Source organism: Tachyglossus aculeatus, chromosome 3 (assembly GCF_015852505.1).
Source record: "Tachyglossus aculeatus isolate mTacAcu1 chromosome 3, mTacAcu1.pri, whole genome shotgun sequence".
NCBI lineage: Eukaryota > Metazoa > Chordata > Mammalia > Monotremata > Tachyglossidae > Tachyglossus > Tachyglossus aculeatus.
In genome coordinates, this window is record NC_052068.1 from 22,097,700 (window position 1) to 22,121,892 (window position 24,193).

The following is a 24,193-nucleotide window of genomic DNA, read 5'->3' on the forward strand; positions in this document are numbered from 1 at the left end:
AATTATAAGATAGTAATAATAATAATTGTGTTATTTGTAAAGTACTTATTATGTGCTAGGCACTGTTCTAATTACTGGGGGTGAATACAAGCAAATCATGTTGGACACAGTCCCTGTCCCACATGGGGCTCATACTCTTAATCCCCATTTTACAGATGAGGTAACTGAGGCCCAGAGAAGTGAAGTAACTTGCCCAAGGTCACACAGCAGACAAGTGGCGGAGCCGGGAATAGAACCCGGGTCCTTCTGACTTCCAGGCTCATTCTCTATCCACTAGGCATCACTGCTTCTCCAGGATCCTCAAGGACAGGGATCATGTTTTGTAATTCTCTTGTATTCTCCAAAACTCCTAAGGCAGTGCCCTGCACACAGTGGGCCGTCAATAAGTACCATTGGTTGATTGATTGATTGGAATTTTGGGGCCAAGTGTGTGCACACATATACTCATCCAACTCCCCAATTAATAATAATAATAATAATAATGGTATTTGTTAAGCACTTACTATGTGCCAAACACTGTTCTAAGCTCTGGGGTAGATACAAGGTAATCAGGTTGTCCCGCGTGGGGCTCACAGTCTTAATCCCCATTTTCAATCAATCAATCAATCAATCAATCGTATTTATTGAGCGCTTACTATGTGCAGAGCACTGTACTAAGCGCTTGGGAAGTACAAATTGGCATCACATAGAGACAGTCCCTACCCAACAGTGGGCTCACAGTCTAAAAGAGGGAGACAGAGAACAGAACCAAACATACCAACAAAATAAAATAAGTAGGATAGAAATGTACAAGTAAAATAAATAAATAAATAAATAAATAGAGTAATAAATATGTACAACCATATATACATATATACAGGTGCTGTGGGGAAGGGAAGGAGGTAAGACGGGGGGATGGAGAGGGGGACGAGGGGGAGAGGAAAGAAGGGGCTCAGTCTGGGAAGGCCTCCTGGAGGAGGTGAGCTCTCAGCAGGGCCTTGAAGGGAGGAAGAGAGCTAGCTTGGCGGATGGGCAGAGGGAGGGCATTCCAGGCCCGGGGGATGACGTGGGCCGGGGGTCGATGGCGGGACAGGCGAGAGCGAGGTACAGTGAGGAGATTAGTGGTGGAGGAGCGGAGGGTGCGGGCTGGGCAGTAGAAGGAGAGAAGGGAGGTGAGGTAGGAGGGGGCGAGGTGGTGGACAGCCTTGAAGCCCAGGGTGAGGAGTTTCTGCCTGATGCGCAGATTGATCGGTAGCCATTGGAGGTTTTTGAGGAGGGGAGTAATATGTCCAGAGTGTTTCTGGACAAAGATAATCCGGGCAGCAGCATGAAGTATGGATTGAAGTGGAGAGAGACACGAGGATGGGAGATCAGAGAGAAGGCTAGTGCAGTAGTCCAGACGGGATAGGATGAGAGCTTGAATTAGCAGGGTAGCAGTTTGGATGGAGAGGAAAGGGCGGATCTTGGCAATGTTGCGGAGCTGAGACCGGCAGGTTTTGGTGACGGCTTGGATGTGAGGGGTGAATGAGAGAGCGGAGTCGAGGACGACACCAAGGTTGCGGGCTTGTGAGACGGGAAGGATGGTAGTGCCGTTAACAGAGATGGGAAAGTCAGGGAGAGGACAAGGTTTGGGAGGGAAGACAGGGAGCTCAGTCTTCGACATGTTGAGCTTTAGGTGGCGGGCGGACATCCAGATGGAGATGTCCTGAAGGCAGGAGGAGATGCGAGCCTGGAGGGAGGGGGAGAGAGCAGGGGCAGAGATGTAGATCTGGGTGTCATCAGCGTAGAGATGATAGTTGAAGCCGTGGGAGCGAATGAGGTCACCAAGGGAGTGAGTGTAGATTGAGAACAGAAGGGGACCAAGCACTGAACCTTGGGGAATACCTCATCATTTTCCAGATGAGGTAACTGAGGCACCGAGAAGTGAAGCGACTTGCCCAAAGTCACACAGCTGACCAGTGGCGGAGGTGAGATTAGAATCCACGACCTCTGACTCCCAAGCCCGGGCTCTTTCCGCTAAGCCACGCTGCTTCCCTAGCCACGCTGGACAGGACTGGGCACGTGCAGGTCCCTACGTACTTACTGGGACTAAAAGTCATAGCCACCAACGGTGACAAACAGGCATGTATTTAAATTGGCAGAGCACTATGCTAAGCGCATAGGAAAGTACAGTAAAACAGAATGGGTTGGCATGTTCCCTGTCCACAAGGAGTTTACAGTTTAGAGGGGAGACAGACATAAAAAGAAATTATGGATATGGTACTTAAGTGCTATGGGACTGAGGGTGGGATGACTATCGAGTGCTTAAAGCGTATAAATCTAAGTACAAGGACGATGCAGAAGGGAGAGGGAGTAGGGTTAATGAGGGGGCTTACTTGGGGAAGGCCTCATGGAGGTGATGTGATTTTAATAAGGCTTTGGAGGTGGGGTGAGTCTGTAGGATTTGGAAGGGGAGGGATTTCCAGGCCAGAGGCGGGACACGGGTGAGGCGTCAGCAGTGAGGAAAACATGATTGAGGCACAGTGAGTAGGTTGGTGTTAGAGGAGCCGAGTGAATGTGCTGGATTGTAGTAAGAAATCACTGAGGTTTGGTGTGGCGGTGGCGAGGTGATTTTTATCTACCTGGTTGGTAAGGAGGTTGACTGGGGCAATAACAGGTTCCTTTCCAAGTCTTAGTTGAAGCTGTTGAATCTAGTTGTTCCCTCCCTTACCTCACTCACCTCACCCTGGGATTTGAATCTGTAGGGCCTGATGGGTCAGCATTTTGAAGACGAGTCTGACATTTTCAGTCTGACACACGACCGTAGCGCACGGCCAAGCAAAGGTGGTGGTGTGTTTGTTTTTTTCCAGAGGTTTTATGTCCCAAGCAACTTAACCTAATTGTCTGTGTGACTTAATATTCTTGGGCTCCTGACCGCTGAAATATGGCTTGGATCGATGGCGGTTTGGAGAAAGTAGAGAAAGGGCTATCCATCACGCCGAGGCTCCGTAGAAGCTGGCTGATAATGCTGCTTTCACCGAGCAGCCATCTGTCCATCTATCCATCAGCGGGATGAAATGAGATTTAGCGGAACAGGCAGGAGTAACTCCGAGACACTTTCTAACCAACGGTTGCAGCCATGGCCGAGGTCTGACCGCAAAGTGCAACTCTGGTGTTGGGCAGGATGTGGCAGCAAGTGTAATCTCCTTCCCGTCACTGCTCTCCCGGGGTGCCGTGTAATTCAAGGCAGGGAAAACAGCGCCGATCCCCTAGACAGACTTTGATTGGCATCTCAGTGAATTGTGGGGGTGGAGAAAGCAGTTCCTGGCTTGCAGTCTTGCCCTCCAGTTTGCCAGGTCGAAGGAAACATTTGAAGTAGTTTTTTGATTTGTTTTTTTAATTTTTGAGGATAGATCAGAATTAGAGCTGAGGTTTTGTTCGGCCACGGCTCCGGGAATCTTCGTAAAGCGCTTGATTTGAACCGGTAGCTCCTGAGGTGTGTACAAGTACCTCTCCTTGCCAGGGCCAGCCTCCTCGGACCGTATGCTCACGTGGGGGCCCTGGGCCATTTCACGACTTTGGGCCTAACTTTTGTTCCGAAGGGTCCGTTTTCATTTCGGCTTCAGGGGTGGGGTGGGGGGGCGTTGAAAGGAGCCTAATGTACCGGAGATGCCTCGGAAATGAGAGCCTTGGATGAATTCCTGGCCCTATTGATCCACCGGCAGTTTATGCATCCTGACATTCATAATCTCAGTAGGCTGCTGATGTTCCTGATTAATGGGCCCAGGGGCTGTCCATCCGTCACTTCACATTAATTACCGAAGTGGTGTTTTTCCAGTGATTTACCTGACAGCGGGCTGTGATGAATACCCCTAAACAGAGTGGGCAGTGATTAATCATGGGGGCACGCCCCTCCCCCACTCTCCTTTCCCCCCCGTAACCACAGGCCAGCATTGGGTTCTGACCAAGGAGCACCTACCCCCCACCCTGGCCATCCATCTCCATAAACGTTTGCGGATGCATATTTATTGGGGCATGGGCCTGGCAGATAGCATTCTAGTGCTTGGGCCAAAGATTATAAAAAATAAATCATCCCATCAGAAAGGGGCACCAGGCAAGATTGCACGGGGCAAGGAGCAATCTGGCAGCTCTTACAGAAATCTGAGAGGCCCATAACCATCGCCCTCCAAAAACAACTTGCGAAAAACTGATCGGGAACCTGAGATGCGCTGCGGAGGAAGAAGTCTAGGAATCAGAAATCCTGGGTTCTGACGTGGACTTTCTGGTCTTAGGCAGGTCACTTGAACATTTTCTTGCTCAGGTACATGGTCTGCAGAATGAAACTGTGAACTGCTTTCTCTCAGATTTGGTGGCCTAGCCAACAAGAGTTTTCTTGTCATCCTCAAGTGAAAGAGGCTGAAGAAGTTCAGGTGCTCAGAAGACAGGGAGCCGAAAGAGCAAGGGTGTGGGTAGGTGCCTGTGAAGAAGATAATGTTTTGTTCTCTGTCTCCCCCTTTTAGACTGTGAGCCCACTGTTGGGTAGGGACTGTCTGTATATGTTGCCAATTTGTACTTCCCAAGCGCTTAGCACAGTGCTCTGCACATAGTAAGCGCTTAATAAATACGATTGATGATAATAGGGTTGACGGTCTTCAGGGGCTCAGTTCTCGAGTCCTTAGGCAAAGCTTAATAAGTCAATGGAAGTTCTAAACACTGACTGCAGTATCACAGTAGGGGAGATTGTGGCCTCAAGCATTAATAAGAAAATTGATTCTCTGGCTTGCCGATGTAACTTCATTAAGACTGCACTAATTATTCTCTGGCCTCCATACCAGCAAGTCCTTAAGCTGAGAATCAGCTACTAAAGGGTCAGTGCAACTTCTAATGGATGGGGTTTTTCTTTTAGGTTCCATGAAAGGATTTCCCATTTGCCCCAACTTTAAGACAGTGTTGGCTTCTGCTGGTCAGAATTCCATTAAAGCTTGACCCTTTCTCTTAGAACAATAGGACTCCCCTTTCCAGGTTCCTCAGCTACTGCCAAACTCCAGGCTGGTGTCTCCTCCTGGAGAGTGCCTGAATGGAAATAGACTGCTCCATTTTAACCATCATTTTAGAAGTATTTGAGCCCTGACTTTGTGCCAAGCACTGTATGAGATAGAAAGGGAACTTCGAAAAGAGGAGGAAAATCAGGTCACTGCCCTGAAAGAGCTTCCGCTCTCCGGGCCATTCTCTCCAAACCATGGACCAAAACAATATCAAGTTCTACCTGAGTTTAGTGTTGAGGAGTCAGAGGTCTTCGGAAAGTGCGTGTCTGGATGGCATTTTCCCGAGATGAGCTTTCTCCATTGAAGCTGGAGTGTTACTCGCTCATTTCAGGTTTTTCCTGGAGTGCATTTGTCTCCTCAGAGGGTACTTTCTCCAGTGGATCTCTGCAAAATCAGGGTCTTTCTGGCTAATCATTCATTCATTCATTCAATGGTATTTATTGAGCGCTTACTGTGTGCAGAGCACTGTACTAAGCACTTGGGAAGTAATCTGAAGAAGCCCCACCTTTAAATGGCTGGTTTTGTCATTAATCTTTCTGTAAATGCAAGATTTAATTTGCATGGCTACACACCCATAAGTCAGAAAATGTAAAGCAGTGGTTTAATACACATTAGTGCTCCTCCTTTGTATGTTACAAAGCAAGCGGCAATTAAAAGGTTATGAATTTGTTCTTAAATCCAGGATAGCATGGTATTTCTACAAGCCTCACAAAATGCTTATTTTCTGTAAAGATGAGTTAGAGTAAGTGGTTCCAAGTCTGTGAAATAGAGCTGGAAACTTCTGGTTGCCAGGAAGCTGTTAGCAGCAAGAACGTTTAGAGATGTCAGATTTACGAACAGGTCTTGGTGTTGTTGAATGCCCTGGTTCACTGCTGCCTCAGTTAACCCAGTGTACTGCAATCCCCGGTCCCTAATCTAGATGTACAAATTCTACCAGAGATAGCGATGGCAGTCAGTGGTGGTAGCACACCTCTCCATGCCCCGAGAGAGAGAGAGGATCCGTGGTGCTTCCAGTCCTGGGCAGGAGGTGAAGGCATTCTCTCTGCCACTGTCTTTCACCTCCCTGGAGACGCTACCTTCTACAGGAGCAGAAAGCCAGCTCAGGAACATGTAGAAAATGATTTGGGAAGGGAAGAGATGTAATTGCAGGCCTTGTCTCTCTTCTGGTCACCATAGACATGGATTTCCCATCCCGCCATAGGAGCAAGAGCAGCACACTCACTGGTACGTCCCCTTATTCATTCATTCATTCAATCGTATTTATTGAGCACTTACTGTGTGCAGAGCACTGTACCAAGTGCTTGGGATATCCAGCCCTAGCCAGGGTGAGGAGAGGAGATGAGCAAATTAGTGACAGAGCAAGAGGGTACGGAGGGCAGAGGGGAGAGGTCAGAGTTTGGAAGCTTTTTTACCTGCATGAAAGGTACCGAGTTAACTGCAAATGTTTTTGGCAGGTCCCTGTTAGTCATTCTCTGTCTCTCTCTCTCTCTCTCCCTGTCCCCCCTCCCTCCCAATATGTATATATATGGTAAATGTCTCACCCAGGTCTTTGCCCTTTTGAAGAACTAAGCATAAGCAGAAGGGTTGGAAAAAAAAAATCTCATGCAATGACAAGACATTTAGCGTGCAGAAAAATCTAGTTGCCAAGTGCAGGTACAGTGCTCTGCACACAGTAAGTGCTCAATAAATACGATTGAATGAATGTAGGGGGCAAGCAACTGCAGTGGAGAACATAGAGAGTACCCGACGCAAAGGAAAGGGAACTCAAAAAGTACAGGGCTCTCTCTCAGAAACACGTGTCCCTCTCACTACTTCCTGTAACTCCCAGGCCTCTGGATGCAACCGCCCAAAGCCCATCAAAGCCACTGCTGTGCTGACTATTCCCTTTCAACTCATCTCATTACCTGGTTTAATTGCAGTTCTGATGAGAAGCAGCCTGGCGTAGTGAGTGGTTAGAACACAGGCCTGGAAAGTTGTGGGTTCTAATCCCATCTCCTCTGCTTGTCTGCTATGTGACATTTGCAAAATTTCATCACTTCTCTGGGCCTAAGTTCCCTCATCTGTAAAATGGGGATTGAGATTGTGAGCCGCATGTGGGACAGGGATTGTGTCCAATCTGATATGTTTTATCAGTCCCAGTATTTAGTACAGTGCCTGGCACATAAGTGGTTGGCAAACACCGTAATTATTATTATTACTATTGTTGTTATTATCATTAGTCACCTTAGCCCTGTCCCAGGTCTCTCATGCCAAGAAATCCCTCAGCTGGCTCTGGTGTCGACTTCAGATCCATTAAGAAAATGCTCATCCAGATCTGCTGGAAGTGAACTTCCAGGGAAACTTTGAATCCAGTTCAGCCCTCTAAGATTGCTCCAGAATGAAGAGTTACTTAGGGTTCTTTCAGAGAATACAGTTCTTCCCAGGATACTCCAACCTGGGCCCTGTCCCTTCAAACTGGAACAGGTTGAGACTGGACACATCTGGCCTCTTGAGGCCTGGAGATGAGGCACTGTTGGCCTGGGATTCCCTGCTGTCAGCTCAAGCCCTCCCTTAAAACCCATGGCACAACCTCATTGAACATTCCTCACTTGAGGAAACAGATGCTTCCAACTCCCCCTCCCTTTCCACCACCCCCACACATACCTAACCCTTCACCTTGTCATACTCCCCACTTTATAATCCCCCAACTGCCACTTGAGCTCTTCTGTGCCACCTACACACTTGAATTTTCATTGAATTAGAGAGGACGTAATTTATTTAAATGTTTGTCCATTCATTCAATCATATTTATTGAGCGCTTACTGTGTGCAGAGCACTGTACGAAGCACTTGGGAAGTACAAATCGGCAACATATAGAGACGGTCCCTACCCAACAACGGGCTCACAGTCTCCTAGACTGTAAAGTCTCTGTGGGACAGAAATCAAATCTAAGTTTTTGTAGTCTCCCAAGCACTTAGTACAATGCTCCCCACACAGAAGGTGTTCAATAAATGCTCTAGATTGGTTGAAATCCCTTTCCTCCCCGAGAAAGACTCCCCTCATCCCCTACCGAACGTTTTTCCTTTGTGGGGCATCCTCCGAGGCTCACTGACTGCAACCTCACATTTACTCCTTCCTTACAGACATCTCTACTTGTTTACCATATCTCACCAATCCACTACTACAACCCAGCCCACACACCCCTCTCCTTACACAATTGAAGCTGTGTAACTTGTTTATAATGGCATTTATTAAGCGCTTACTATATGCAAAGCACTGTTCTAAGCGCCGGGGAGGTTACAAGGTGATCAGGTTGTCCCATGGGGGGCTCACAGTCTTCACCCCCATTTTACAGATGAAGGAACTGAGGCCCAGAGAAGTGAAGTGACTTGCCCAAAGTCACAGAGCTGACAAGTGGCGGAGCCAGGATTTGAACCCATGACCTCTGACTCCAAAGCCCGGGCTCTTTCCACTGAGCCCCACTGCTTCTCACCTATGACCCCTTACCCACATTCTCCCACGGACCTCGAGCTCCCTCCCCCTTTCATATCTGACAGACCACCTCTCTCCCCGTTTTCAAAGCCTTCCAAAAACCACAACTCCTCCCAGAGGCCTTCCCAGATTGAGCCCATTATTTCCTGTATCCTCCCTCCCTTCTGTGTCATTCATTCATTCATTCATTCATTCAATCGTATTTATTGAGCGCTTACTGTGTGCAGAGCACTCTACTAAGCACTTGGGAAGAACAAGTTGGCAACATATAGAGACGGTCCCTACCCAACAGCGGGCTCACAGTCTAGAAGGGGGAGATGTGCAAAGCACTGTTCTAAGCACTGGGGAGGTTACAGGGTGATCAGGTTGTCCCACAGGGGGCTCACAGTCTTCATCCCCATTTACAGATGAGGTAACTGAGGCGCAGAGAAGTGAAGTGACTTGGGTTTTGAACCCATGACCTCTGACTCCAAAGCCTGTGCTCTTTCCACTGAGCCACGGCTGCTTCTCCACAGTGTCAGGCTGTGTACCCCTTAAGCACTGTGATACACACCGCAACTACTCTGCTTGGATGTTCTAGTGGCAAGAGCGTGGGCTTTCATTCATTCTTTCAGTCATGTTTATTGAGCGCTTACTGTGTGCAGAGCACTGTACTAAGCGCTTGGGAAGTCCAAGTTGGCAACATCTAGAGACAGTCCCTACCCAACAGTGGGCTCACAGTCTAGAAGGGGGAGACAGACAACAAAACAAAACATATTAACAAAATTAAGTAAATAGAATAAATATGTACAAATAAAATAGAGTAATAAATACATACAAACATATATGCATATACACAGGTGCTGCAGGGAGGGGAAGGAGGTAAGGCGGGGGGGGATGGGGAAGGGGAGGAGGGGGAGAGGAAGGAGGGGGAGTCAGAGGATTTGGGTTCTAATTCCGGCCCCGCCACCTGTCTGCTTTGTGACCTTGGGCAAGTCACTTAACTTCTCTGGGCCTCAGTTGCCTCATCTGTAAAATGGGGATTAAGACTGTGAGCCCCATGTGGGGCAACCTGATTACCTTGTATCCCGCAGTGCTTAGAATAGTGCTTGGCACATAGTAAGTGCTTAACAAATGCCATCATTATTATTATTCTACTATCAAGTGCTTGCTTACCCTATTATTTCCCCTATGCCTTATCTAATTTAGTGTCTCTCCCCCTGTAGTCTGTAAACTCCATGTTGGCAGGGAACATGTCTACCAACTATGTTGTACTGTACTTTCCCAAGTGCTTAGTACAGTGCTCTGCATACAGTAAGTGCTCAATGAATAACATTGATTGATTGATTGATTACTCTTTCTGGCCCCTCTGACTTCCCAAAGGCCTTCCCAGACTGAGCCCGCTTTTTCCTCTCCTCCTCCCCACCCCCCCGCCCTACCTTCTTCCCCTCCCCACAGAGCCTGTCTATATGTTTGTACAGATTTATTACTCTATTTCTTTTACTTGTACATATTTACTATTCGATTTATTTTGCTAATGATGTGCATTTAGCTTTAATTCTATTTGTTCTGACGACTTGACACCTGTCCAACATGTTTTGTTTTGTTGTCTGTCTCCCTCTTCTAGACCGTGAGCCCGTTGTTGGGTAGGCACCATCTCTATATGTCACCAACTTGTACTTCCCAAGCGCTTAGTACAGTGCTTTGCACACAGTAAGCTCTCAATAAATACGATTGAATGAATGAATGAATGAATGAATGAATGACTTCCCAGTCTTTGTTTGACCTTCCAGGCTTTTCTCTTCAGAGCTCAGACCGCCCAGCATGAATGGGACCTAATCCACATTATCACCTCTCAGATATATTGTCTCTCTCTGCCGTCTCCTCAGCCCCACCTCACGTACCCTAGAATGAGAATGTGCACCCCACCACAAAATCTTTATTTTTGTATTCTTGTATATTTGGTTGAAATGTATTTAATAATAACGATGGCATTTATTAAGCACTTACTATGTGCAAAGCACTGTTCTAAGCGCTGGGGAGTTTACAAGATCATCAGGTTGTCCCACGGTGGCTCACAGCCTTAATCCCCATTTTACAGATGACCAGAGAAGTGAAGTGACTTGCCCAAAGTCACACAGCTGACAGTTAGCGGAGCCGGGATTTGAACCCATGACCTCTGACTCCAAAGCCCGGGCTCTTTCCACTGAGCCACACTGCTTCTCTATTTGTTTATTTGTGTATTTGTTTATTCACACCTCATTCTCTACGCTTATATGATCTGTGTTTTATATAGAGATTTGAAGCCTCTAGTAGACAGGGACCATAAACTTTTAATCAGATTTTATATAATACCTAGAGCTCTGCTTTGACTGCGTACGTGTGCACTAACTATTTATTGATCCTGCTGAAAATGATGATATATAGTTGCCCTTTATATTCCCAGATCACCAGTGAGGTTTACCTAGGAGCTTAAGTGCGACTGAGAGAAATGATGCGGGGAACAAGTCCTGACCTCACCACATACACAGAGTTTGTCCCTTGTGCCGACCCGCTTGTTGTTTGCAGTGCCAGAACTGTTTTTGTCTCTTTGATTCCTCATTTTCTTAAAGGTTCTGCTCAAAAAAGATCCACTGCTTTCATGATGGCCACGAGCCAAGCTCATGGCTTCCAATTTTCAGCCGTGATGGCCATGCTTTACTGCCACTTTACAGTGTTTCCTCCGACTCCTTTATATCACGAAGTTGATGATCCACGGGCAAATAGAGTTCACCTGCCCTCACTGTGCACTCTCATAGTCTGTATTTCAAGCGACTGACAGTTGTTGGAGATAAGGAAGGGCATCCCACTGATTCCCAGGAGCATAAAACTTGTCACTTGGTGGGAGTCACTTCCCTTTGGGACTTCTCTCTGGATTTCCAAAGATTCTGCCACTCTGAGCATCCTTGGACTTATTTTCCTGTCTCCTAAAGAAAAAAAAATCCTTGCTCTTGGGACATTCTTTTGGGCCGTGTTGTTTGCAAACAACACTCAGCCTCTTGGTGGGAATGGAGCTGAAAGAGTTAGGGGCAGAAGAGTTTGGGCTAGAGGGTCTTCCTAAAGGGAACTACACTTCTCAGAAGGCAAAAGGCTATTTATTCCTTGTTCATAGATAGGAACCAGAAATATCAAGACCTCTCCAAAGGAGGTTCTCATACTTAGTTCTTGGGCCAGTTGCTTTCAAAGTAGATGCATAGGCCTTTTTTTTCTCTGTCTGTCTGTCTGGCTCTGGTGCTTTGGCCCTTCTTCTGCCTTGTTCTTCATCTGGTGCTTGGGATGTATCTGTTGGCCACACTGCCCCAGTAAATGCTTAACAAGTACCGTTATTATTATTATTATTGCTGTCCCTCTGTGCCTCGCCCAAGGTTGATGGAGTAAACACGTTGTGGGCAGGGAATCTGTTTATTGTTGTACTCTCCCAAGCGCCCACAGTAAGCACTTAATAAAAATGATTGAATGAGGGAATGAATGAGTAAATCTCTCTGGGAATTGGCCTCACCACATGGTGAATGATCATTTCACCACTGGCTTCAATTCGTAATGCTTGTGACAGAAGCTTAGGGCAGGCAATAAGGGTTTGAACTTGATGTGAATTTCCCCTTTTTTTCTGTTAATTCCAGGCCTCCTCTGATTAAGTTATTGCTGGTGACCATTGGACCCTTAAAAAGGAACACTCTTGTAAGATTTATATGGAGTGCTTAATACACCTACAGAACAACTCCTGGTATCTTTAAAGGCTCTAGTAGCATTTTATTTTTCCTGAATGTCTCAGTGGGGTAGAGATGTCGGGACTCACTTGAGACGTACCAAGGATATTAAAACCCAACACACTCCATCCTGGGCCCTGGCTTGGGACACAGCAATTATCACCAGCGTTTAGCACCTTACTGGTACTTAAAGTCTAGGGTAAAAAATACAATAGTCCTTGCCTTTGAGTGGACAGTCATTTAGAGGAGACAGTGCAGTCACCATAGACTATAAACTCCTTTTGGGCGGGTATAGCTGTTGTACTCTCCCGAGTGCTTAGTACAGTGCATCATCATCATCATCATCAATCGTATTTATTGAGCGCTTACTATGTGCAGAGCACTGTACTAAGCGCTTGGGAAGTACAAATTGGCAACATATAGAGACAGTCCCTACCCAACATTGGGCTCACAGTCTAAAAGGGGGAGACAGAGAACAAAACCAAACATACTAACAAAATAAAATAAATAGAATAGATATGTACAAGCAAAATAAATAAATAAATAAATAAATAGAGTAATAAATACGTACAAACATATATACACTCTGCACTTTGTAAGTGCTCAGTAAATGTCATTGATAATCATCAACATTGTTGAGCACTCTCTGTACCTCAGTGACCTCATATGTAAAGTGGGAATTGAACCCCGCTATGCCCATTAGTGCTCAACAAAATGGGCATAGAAGGGTTCGATTCCCACTTTACATATGAGGTCACTGAGGCACAGAGATGTGAAGTGACTTGGCCGAGGTCACACAGCAGACGAGTGGTAGAGCCGGGATTAGAACTCAGGTCCTCTGGCTCCCAGGACCGTGCTCTTTCTACTAGGGCATGCTGCTTTCCTGATGTGTAAGATGCCTTCCCTCCCCTTAAGGAGAAGCAGCGTGGCTCAGTGGAAAGAGCCCGGGCTTTGGAGTCAGAGGTCATGGGTTCGAATTCCGGCTCCGCCACATGTCTGCTGTGTGACCTTGGGCAAGTCACTTAACTTCTCTGAGCCTCAGTTCCCTCATCTGTAAAACGGGGATTAAGACTGTGAGCCCCCCGTGGGACACCCTGATCACCTTGTACCCTCCCCAGCGCTTAGAACAGTGCTGTGCACATAGTAAGCGCTGAACAAATGCCATTATTATTATTATTATTAAGGAGCTAATTAGAGGAGAAAAGCCGGTTCAAGTTACTGAATCTATAATTGGAAAAAGTGAGAGAGTAGGTACAAATGATCAAACGTAAATGAACAAAGATGTGAGATTGAGGTGGCTGATGGGATGGCACAACCAGGCAGTTGGGGGAAGATGGAAAAAAAATGTTTAAAACATCACAGGTATTGAAAACCTAAGGTTTGGAAAAGAATTGCTGAAATTGAGTAGCCGGGACAAAGTCAGCTCTTGAGCGGTACCCTCTCCATCAGTATCTCCATCCAGTCGGGAGCAGAGGTGCAAATGCCGTCCCTCAGCCATAAAAAAACAAAACAAACTAGCATCTCTTGAGTCTCTTTCACCTCTGGATTAATTGCCAGACTTTCAAAGTTCCCTGACAACCGGTTGCCAGGGATGGAACCAGCCTCTTGGCAGGCAAGCGGTGTGTAAATTGGGAGGTGACTGGGAAGCTTGTGGAGCTCCCAGTGGGACTGTGGGTTGGGCTCACACATAGAGTAGCTACAGGAGTAAATTGAAGGGATTAGAGATGGGTTTTTCCCAGGGAACCCCAGATTTAGCAGGCAGTGATGAGCGCTCAGTAAATATGATTGAATGAATGAATGAATGAATCAATCCATCAATCATCATCAATCATCAATCGTATTTATTGAGCGCTTACTATGTGCAGAGCACTGTACTAAGCGCTTGGGAAATACAAATTGGCAACACATAGAGACAGTCCCTACCCAACAGTGGGCTCACAGTATAAAAGGGATATGTACAAGTAAAATAAATAAATAAATAAATAAATAAATAGAGTAACAAATATGTACAAACATATATACATATATACAGGTATACATATATACAGGTAGACATGGATCGTATTGAGCGCTTACTGTGTGCAGAGCATCATCAACATTGTTGAGCACTCTCTGTACCTCAGTGACCTCATATGTAAAGTGGGAATTGAACCCCGCTATGCCCATTAGTGCTCAACAGAATGGGCATAGAGGGGTTCGATTCCCACTTTACATATGAGGTCACTGAGGCACAGAGATGTGAAGTGATTGATTGATTCAAGGGAAGCAGCGTGGCTCAGTGGAAAGAGCCCGGGCTTTGGAGTCAGAGGTCATGGGTTCAAATCCCGGCTCCGCCAATTGTCAGCTATGTGACTTTAGGCCCCTCACTTAACTTCTCTGTGCCTCAGTTACCTCACCTGTAAAATGGGGATTAAAACTGTGAGCCCCCCGTGGGACAATCTGATCACCTTGTATTTAATTATACAAATATTTATACTATTTTATTTATCAATATTTTATTTATACAAATATATAAATATTTATTTATTTTATTTGTACATATTTATTCTATTTATTTTGTTCATATGTTTTGTTTTGTTCTCTGTCTCCCCCGATCACTTTGTATTTAATTATACAAATATTTATACTATTATATTTATAAATATTTTACTTATACAAATATTAAATATTTATTTTATTTGTACTTATTTATTCTATTTATTTTATTTTGTTAATATGTTTTGTTTTGTTCTCTGTCTCCCCCAATCATCTTGTATTTAATCATACAAATATTTATACTATTTTATTTATACAAATATATAAATATGTGTTTATTTTATTTGTACGTATTTATTCTATTTATTTTATTTTGTTCATATGTTTTGTTTTGTTCCCTGTCTCCCCTGATCACCTTGTATTTAATTATACAACTATTTATACTATTTTATTTATAAATATTTTATTTATACAAATATTATATAAATATTTGTTTATTTTATATGTACGTTTTTATTCTATTTATTTTATTTTGTTAATATGTTTTGTTTTGTTCTCTGTCTCCCCTGTTCACCTTGTGTTTAATTATACAAATATGTATACTATTTTATTTATAAATATTTTATTTATACAAATATTATATAAATATGTATTTATTTTATTTGTACATATTTATTCTATTTATTTTATTTTGTTAATATGTTTTGTTTTGTTCTCTGTCTCCCCCAATCACCTTGTATTTAATTATACAAATATTTATACTATTTTATTTATAAATATTTTATTTATACAAATATTATATAAATATGCATTTATTTTATTTGTACATATTTATTCTATTTATTTTATTTTGTTAATATGTTTTGCTTTGCTCTCTGTCTCCCCCTTCTACACTGTGAGCCCACTGTTGGGTAGGGACCGTCTCTAGATGTTGCCAACTTGTACTTCCCAAGTGCTTAGTACAGTGCTCTGCACACAGTAAGCGCTCAATAAATATGATTGAATGAATGAAGGAATGAATTGTAACGTCCCCAGCGCTTAGAACAGTGCTTTGCATATAGTAAGTGCTTAATAAATGCCATTAGTATTATTATTATTAAGTCCAAGAACTTTGCATGGGCTACAGTTCCCAACACCCCAAATCATATCAACCCAAAGCCATCTCCAGCATTACATATTTATTCATACCTAACCTCAGCACTTGCCATTTATGTATCTTACATCTGTACATTCAATCAATCAGTCAATCGTATTTATTGAGCGCTTACTGTGTGCAGAGCACTGGACTAAGCGCTTGGGAAGTCCAAGTTGGCCACATCTAGAGACAGTCCCTACCCAACAGTGGGCTCACAGTCTAAAAGGGGGAGACAGAGAACAAAACCAAACATACTAACAAAATAAAATAAATAATAATAATAATAATGATGGCATTTGTTAAGCGCTTACTATGTGCAAAGCACTGCTCTAAATAAATAAATAAATAAATAGAGTATTATTCTGATTCCATTATTTGTAAATATTTGCATGCCCGCATCCCCCATTAGAATTAAGCTCCTTGTGGGCGGGCAGCACGCCTTCTGCATTGCCAGAAGTGGACGTTCAGTAAATAGCATTACTACCACAACTGCTGCTGCTGTTTTATTGCTTGCCGTCTTAGGCCCAATGTCCACGATTGACTTCAAGATTCCTTATCGTCCACCTTCTTGCTTGCCAAATCTCCGGGTTGTAATTTCTGCTCTTCTGTGAAAAGTGGAGTGGGGGTCCTTCCCCCCGCCCCAACCAATATGTTAAGGGCTATTTCTTTGCCCTGACAGTGCTGTTAATTCTGAGCCTGGTCATCTATTCTGGTAAATCCATGTTGTCGTAGCTTCGGTGTCCTTGCCGTGTCTCATTTTTTCTCAGCCCAGTTTTATCCAGCTGCTGTTAATTTTGATTTTCTCTGTGAAATACTCCTAAACTGTCTCCAAGCCTCTTGGAAGTTCATCTCCCACCGGTTTGGATCCTCTTTTTTAGAGATCCGTAAATTGGCTACTCTCACTTTCTTTCTCCATAAACTTTAATAGTAGCCGTGTTACGAGTTGCCGACTTTGTGCTATTGATCTAAAATATAATAATGTATTTTCCGCTCTGCACCTCGAACGGAAGTGAGAACTGAACTCTCCAGCAGACATGGAAATTATTCTGTGATTCCAAGTGTGAAATATCTCATTGTATTAACTGGCGCCGGGACATTTACGGGAGGGTGCATTAAGAAAACTACAGCAGAATCAGTTTTGGTTCATTAGCAATTCCCATAGTTATTTAAATGTGAAGCCATATCTCTGCTGTCCAAGTAGAACCTTTCCGATTACTATGTCCCAGACTAGCGTCTCTGTGTTTTGTTTGGATTAAGCGTGTCTTAATGTGTACCTTTTCTGTAAATGGAGGGCATTTTCCTTAAGCTTATTTGCACATGTTTTACTTGAGCTACTAAAGAAGCTACTAGAGAGCTACTAGAGAAGCAGCGTGGCTCAGTGGAAAGAGCCCAGGCTTGGGAGTCGGAGGTCATGGGTTCAAATTCTGACTCCGCCAGTTGTCAGCTGTGTGACTTTGGGCAAGTCGCTTCGCTTCTCTGTGCCTCAGTTACCTCATCTGTAAAATGGGGATGTGAGCCCCACGTGGGACAATCTGATCACCTTGTATCCTCCCCAGTGCTTAGAACAGTACTTTGCACATAGTAAGCGCTTAACAAATGCCATCATTATTATTATTCTTAGGAGAGGTAGCGGGGTGGAGGTTGCGAAGAAAGATCGTTCCAGTAACCCCAATTTTTTTTTCTCTCTCGAAGACCTCTTCTATTTAATCAGATTTCATGGGCTACCTTTTAGGTTCTATATCTGTTTCTCCTCCCCCCCACCGCACCCACACAGTGCTTCTTTTTCCTCTACGGTGGATCCAAGATTCCCTTTCTTTCCCCTTACATTCCTCTGCCTGTCCTAGTTCCTGTTCCTTCAAAGCATCTTCTCAAGTGTCTACTTTTGGTCCTTAACCCTTTTTGTTCAAGGTCTTAATCCTTCTAGCAGCATCTCCTGGCCCTGAGGACACTAATTTGAACCTCAGAAAATACAAACAATTTTATGGAAATAACTCACAACTTGGTTAAATCACACAGAGGGGCCTTCTATTCAGGAGGCTGCGTGCTTTTCACATATTATAGCAGGATAAGTCTATTCAGCCTAACGATTTTGGCTTAGCTTTCCACTTGGGTTTCCTTTTTATTTTACCACAACTTTGAGCTTCTTGTAAAGGAGTGAAAAGCAGAGAGAGGTTAAATGACTTTCCCAATGTCACCCGGAAAGTGTTCGAACTAATGAGCTTCTGACTTCTTTGCCAGCCCTCTATCTTGACTAGATCAGCCATGCAAATTAGCACAAGCCAGATCCTGGAAGGAATTAGGTTGGGCCTGAATGAAATCATGAAGCAAGTAAGCGTTTTAATGAAAATTGAATTACAATTCCACAATGCTGGTGTTGCACTTCACCAGGCTTACTCCTCTTTAAGTGTGACTTGAGCCGTTATACTGAGGGATTTATATGTAAAGGGCCAAGTGGGTCAATGTTGTGAACTCTGGTGGCATTTGGCTGGGGCCCTCTCTGGATTGCGGTAGCCCTATCTCTGAAAGGAGCGGGATTGAGGCAACAAAAGCCCCTTCATTGGGGCGATATTATTCTGTCACTGGTCAAGCTGCTGCCACCTCACCCTACGCTCTGCCTCCTTTAGGAGCAGGACCAGCTGGCTAAGGTTGGTGGAAGCCACGGAGATACTCGCTTTGAGCCCAGCCTCCGTTTTGGAGGCAGGTGGAACGGAGGACAGGGCAGCAAAAGTTTGCTTCCTCTCTGTGACTGTCACCTCTCCCCTGAGCCCTCTGTTGCCTCTCTCTGAGGATGGCCGTCTGTCTGTCACACCTGCAGGAAGCACAGGTATTTTTGCTAATGGATCGATCAACTTTTTCAATCTACTGAATCTCCAAGGCTGCTAATGGAAACTGCTCAACCAGAGGATAGATTGTTTTTCATCTATTTCAAGAGCATGGGACACCCTTTGTACACCCTTACTTTTCCAGGTGGCGGGCAGGTGATTTCATTTCTGCACCTCTGAAGCCGCTTGTCTGCGTGGGCTGTCTCGTACGGACAGAAGTGATTTTGTTAGTGTTTGTGTGAAATAGTTGCAGAATGATCCTTTGGTTCAAAGATGGTGCTGCTGCAGGAGGATCACCCAAAAAAAGTTATATTAGCATTATTGTCTTAATATAGACCCAGTCCCAGAGCCACAGATTGTTTTTTAATTGCTTGTTAAATATTCTGTTCATTTTATTTCAACATGCAAATGCTGGTATAGATCTGCTTTTGAAACTCAGAAGCCCTCCTCGTAGTTCTTGTTCCTGTTTTTATGGGGAGCCTAGCTCTGAGGGGCTGACACTGCTTTTAGGGAAGAAAGTGACAAGCTTCATCCAGCAGGCCAAGGGGCCTTAATTCAGAAACTGTCCCTAGGAGAAAATGGAGCTCTTGTCTAAACAGGTGTAAGAGGATTAGCCATAGATTCTGCTGTAGCTCTCCTTCCCCTCCCTGTCCCCCTCTCCCTCCCACCCCCTCCTTTCTTCCCCATTCTGTCTCCCTCCTTCCCTCTTTGCAGGAAACTTTCTGTTGCAGAAGGGTATAAGCGGGGCTTGTTAGGAGAAGGGATTATTCTGTGAAGAGGTGAGGAGCAAATAAAATGATACAGGAACAGCAGGGGTGAGATTCTTGGGTTGACTCAAGCCTTTTGAAATATGTTTTCCATAAGTATTTCCTTGTTTTCCAGGATCTTTTCCTCCAACACATATCTCCTTACATACACTAGTAACCCCGGTCCTTCACGAACTAGTATCCAGACTCTTTTAAGGAAACATGCAGTGATTTGGGGGCTTAAATATAGTCATTAATGTCTGAGAATTAATTTTCCCTCTCCCATTGTTGCAGGTTGAGGTAGCGCTATGCAGCCAGAGAGAGAGAAGAGCAGATCTCGATCCAGGAAGCCCGACATGGCCCTATATGTTCCCAAAGCCAGACGAGGTGCAGCACCCCAAAATTCAGGTGACACAGAGGGAAGCGGTTGTCACCCCAAGCCTATGACACCAAAAGGCCATGAAGAAAGTCACCTCCCGAAGGGGGAGGTCTTCAGAGACATCTCTGACCATCAAAGACCTGACCCTAATCCTGGCACCCTTGGTCACACAGCCGGGGAGGGAAAGAAACCCAATGCGAAACCTAGGAGACAGACACTCTTGTCGGACAGAAACAGGGAAAGGGTCAGGATTCAGAAGAAAGCCATAAAGCCCAAAGAAGCATTGACCAAAGAAGTACAGCAGAGACACCTGAATCCTGATATTGTTTGTAATGCACTTGTTCAAAGCAGCTTCAAACCAAAGCAGGAGGAGTACACGGAGGCAGAAACCAGTGAAATGGCAGGGCAGCAGCTACTACTTTTATCCCAACCTGAATGTGACCCCTGTGAGACTCCCAGTGAATCATTCTGGACGCTTGGTAAGCCAGAGTTAAATGGGATGAATCCCAAAGACCAAGATTTGAGCAGTATTAGGCCTGATTCCAAACAATCAGAGAAAGCGCGTGGCACTCAGCCTCCAGTTGAGCCTGGAGGCTTCAATTGTGTGGCAAAGCCTGAGCATGTGATTGTGCCTCCGCAGTTATCCTCCATCCCTGGAATTACGCAGGAAAGCCCTTTCAGGCCACTGGAATTTGCCGATGGCATGTTACAGACTGTTGGCGGACATCCCGATAGGGTAGTGGATGTTCAGGAGACGGCTGATGACATCACCCAGCCATACGCCAGCAGCGATCCTGAGACTGCGGGTGACGTGACCGACCAAACCTACCTGAGCGATACTTCTGACGTCTCAAATCATAAAGGAGTATGCAGCGGGTCAGGTATTGGTGGTGACATCACTGTCCAGCCAGGCTCGGTCAGTGAACTGGATGGTGCCGATGGCATTGCTGAGCCAGCCTGCATGACTGGAAGATCGGAAAACAAGAATGGCATTAGTGATGAATTGTTTGGGAGCCGCAAACCTGAGAACACGGATGGGTGTGCTGGCGTAGTTTATAGAGGCAGTGAATCCGAGCAGGTAGTTCCTTCCCGAGTGGGAAACGCCTGTGGGCTGGTGGATGGCATTGCTACGCAGGAAGACAGTAGCCTGGACAACTCAAAAGGGTGTAGATTGACTACACCTGCAGCCTCTTTTTTTGTGGCTCAGAGCTTGGAATGGGGGGCAGATCCCCCAGATGGACCCTGCACTTCCAGGAATACCGAGGAAATGGCATCCAGTTTATTAGGGTCAGCAGGGAATTTAACAGAAGACTCGTCAGACTGTAGCTCTTCGGTACATGGAAGCAAGATCAGGGACTCTGTCTCTTTGGACTCTGCGCATGGCTTGCTAAATGGGGCAGGAGAGGAGCAGGCCTTGGATGGTGTGGATGGGATCACGAGGTCATTACATCAGCTGAGGACAGGTGGGGAGTTCCAGATAAGGAAGGAAGGTGACTCAGTGGAGACGGAACGTGTTATGTCCTGTTCTGATCAAGGTACGGCATCCCCAGAACTACCCATGGAATTAGAAGTGACTCGTTCGTCGCACAGTGACGGGAGCACTGTCACCGAGGAGAGCAGCTGGGATGCTTTGTTCAACGATGACGGGGATTGCCTGGATCCACGACTTCTGGAAGAGGTAGGTTAAGATGGAGGTGGTTGAGACTGGGGAGACTTACAGATCCTGAGCTTCCAAGACCTTTTAGCTATAGCATGGCCGAATTCACCGCTGACAGGCTCACGCTGATATTAGCAGAAACCCTAAGTAGATTTGCAGGTATGGAGCTGCAGAGAAGACTGTCGGAGAAGCAGAGCGGCTCGGGCTTGGGAGTCTGAAGGACCTTAGTTCTAGTCCCAGCTCTGCCACGTGTCTATTGTATGACCTTGGGCAAGTCACTTCTCTGTGCCTCAGTTACCTCATCTGTAAATGGGGAGTGTGAGCCCCAGTGTGGGACAAGGACTGTGTGGCTCAGTGGAAAGAGTACGGGCTTGGGAGTTAAAGGTCATGGGTTCTAATCCCAGCTCTGCCACTTTGCTGTTTGGGCAAGTCACTTAAATTCTCTGTGCCTCAGTTACCTCGTCTGTAAACTGGGGATGAAGACTGTGAGCCCTACATGGGAAAACCTCATCACCTTGTATCCCCCCAGCGCTTAGAACAGTGCTTTGCACATAGTAAGAGCTTAACAAATACCATCATTATTATTATCTGATTAACTCGTATCTATCCCAGAGCTTAGAATAGTGCTTGGCACATAGTAAGCACTTAACAAGTACTATAATTGTTGTTAAATTGGGTAAGTATTATTTTGTTCAGTCAAGTCCAAAATGGAGAACTGTCTCTTGAATAGATTAAAGAATTGGGGCTATATAATGGGCACTGAATGCTTTTGTGGGGGGAAACCTAAAAAAAATATATGCAAGTGGATGACTCAGTAGTGACAGGGTGTCCCCCTGAGCTGGCCCATGTGAGAACTTAGTGGAGTGTTAGCTATATAAATGGGGAAGTTAGGTAGATGAGAGGATTGAGGATAAAGATAAAAGGCTCTGACTTGGGCATACTGTAAGGTGTGCTGTCCGTTTGTAAAGAGTGTAAAGACTTTGGGAGGTATTGGGATTGAACAGAGAGAAGTAGGGCATGAGGTATATTTAGGATTTGTCTGAATGTAGGTAGCAGCTAAAACTGTAGAAATTGATGTGTTTCCTTGAAGAGTAGGTGTAAAGAACAGGGGACCCGGGAGACTCTGTTAGTGGAAGGCGTGAGGAGGCTTGAAGGATGCCCCAGAGGGAGTAACTTGAGGGGATCCTGGGGAGAACCATTTTTTAAAAATAGTATTTGTTAAGTGTTTACTATGTTCCAGGCACTGTACTAAGCACCGGGGTGGATATAAACTAATCAGGTTGGACACAGTCCATGTCCCGTGTCCCACATGGGGCTCACAGTCTTAATCCCCATTTTACTGAGGCTCAGAGAAGTTAAGTAACTTGTCCAAGGTCAAACAGTAGACAAGTGGCACAGCTGGGACTAGAACCCAGATCCTTCAGATTCACAGAACCATGCCTCATAATCTTCGTTTGAAGAGAGTCTCAAGAAAAGTGGAGAGAGGTTACTCGGATCAAACCCAGCGGGAGAGGTCAAGGAAGTTTTAGAGACCTTTGGCTTTCACTGCAAGGAAATCATTGAAGACTATGGTGAGGTCAACAGGAACTGGATTATTAAGGGTCAGAGATCAGAGAGTTTGTTGAGGGTTGTCAGGGCCAGTGTGAGGTGAGGAGAGCATAGCCCTATATTCAGATGGAATTCTTGGAAGGGTTGAACAAGCATGGAATTAGAGAGTTATCAGCAGACAGACTGTACTTAGATTCTCACAAGAGTCTTCGAGGTGAGTCCTTTAATGAGATTGAAGGAAATGCTTTGTCATGGATAAAATCGGTTGGAGATGAAGGGGAGAGATAAATGGCCTCTTTTCAGGAAAAAGCATGAATAGTGGGGTACTGCAGAGATCGGTGTTACAGCCATTTTGTTTAACATATTCATAAATGATCCGGAAGAGGGAGTGCCCAGTGACATCCTCCAAATGGTAATGAACTCTTCTGGGTGGCGAAGTGCCCATGCCCATGGTGATAAACTGCAAAAAGAACTCATGGGTAGAAAAATGGCTGGTTCAGTATGAGCAAACGCAAGGTAACGAGCCTGGATGAAAATAATCCATGAACAGGAGCTCAAATTTATCAATTACTCCCAAAAAAGAGGTGTATTCATATATTTGAGGCATTCATTATGACCTTGGTGCACTCTCTGAGGTCCAGGAACCATGTCTAATTCCCACCAGTTAACTGTTTCCCAGCACTTAGTAGTACAGCTTCTGGCACACACTAAGGTTCCTGTTCTAAAATGGACTCACAATCCAATACTAATAATTACTATAATTGTGGTATTTGTTAAGCACTTTACTACATGCCAAGCACAGTCCTATTCCCTGAGTTGGATAGAAGAAAATTGGGTCAAACAGTCCCTGCCCCACATGGGGCTCACAGTCGTAAGTGGGAGGGAGAGGAGATGTTTAATCCCCATTTATAGATGAGAAAACTGTGCACAGTAGCGGACAAGGAGTGGTATTAGGATTAACCCAGATCCTCCGACTCCCGGGGCTCTGTTCTTTTCACTAGGCCATGCTTGCTTCCTAATCTACGGGAGAGGGAGAGAAGGAGATTTTGAAACCTCTGTGGACTATTCCTTCAGTTCAGTGTATGAGTAACTAAAAGGTCAGCACAACACTTAGCATCAGCAGGAATAACTTAGAAAATAAAACTCTTCATAAAACTATTATTAACATACCCCAAGAATATTCTCAGTAGTTCTGGAATGATGGATTAATTGATTCTGGTTGTTGTTTTGTA

General features: G+C 45.0%; 1 protein-coding gene across 1 annotated transcript in view; it reads left to right on the forward strand.

Annotated features, from left to right (window-relative positions):
* Positions 1-24,193, forward strand: part of R3HCC1L (R3H domain and coiled-coil containing 1 like) — an 86,070-nt gene that overhangs the window by 15,381 nt on the left and 46,496 nt on the right. Inside the window, exon 2 of the mRNA XM_038743944.1 lies at positions 19,672-21,434. Coding sequence (XP_038599872.1) covers positions 19,686-21,434 — 1,749 coding nt within the window. The 5' untranslated portion in view covers positions 19,672-19,685. The remainder of the gene's footprint in view (positions 1-19,671; positions 21,435-24,193) is intronic.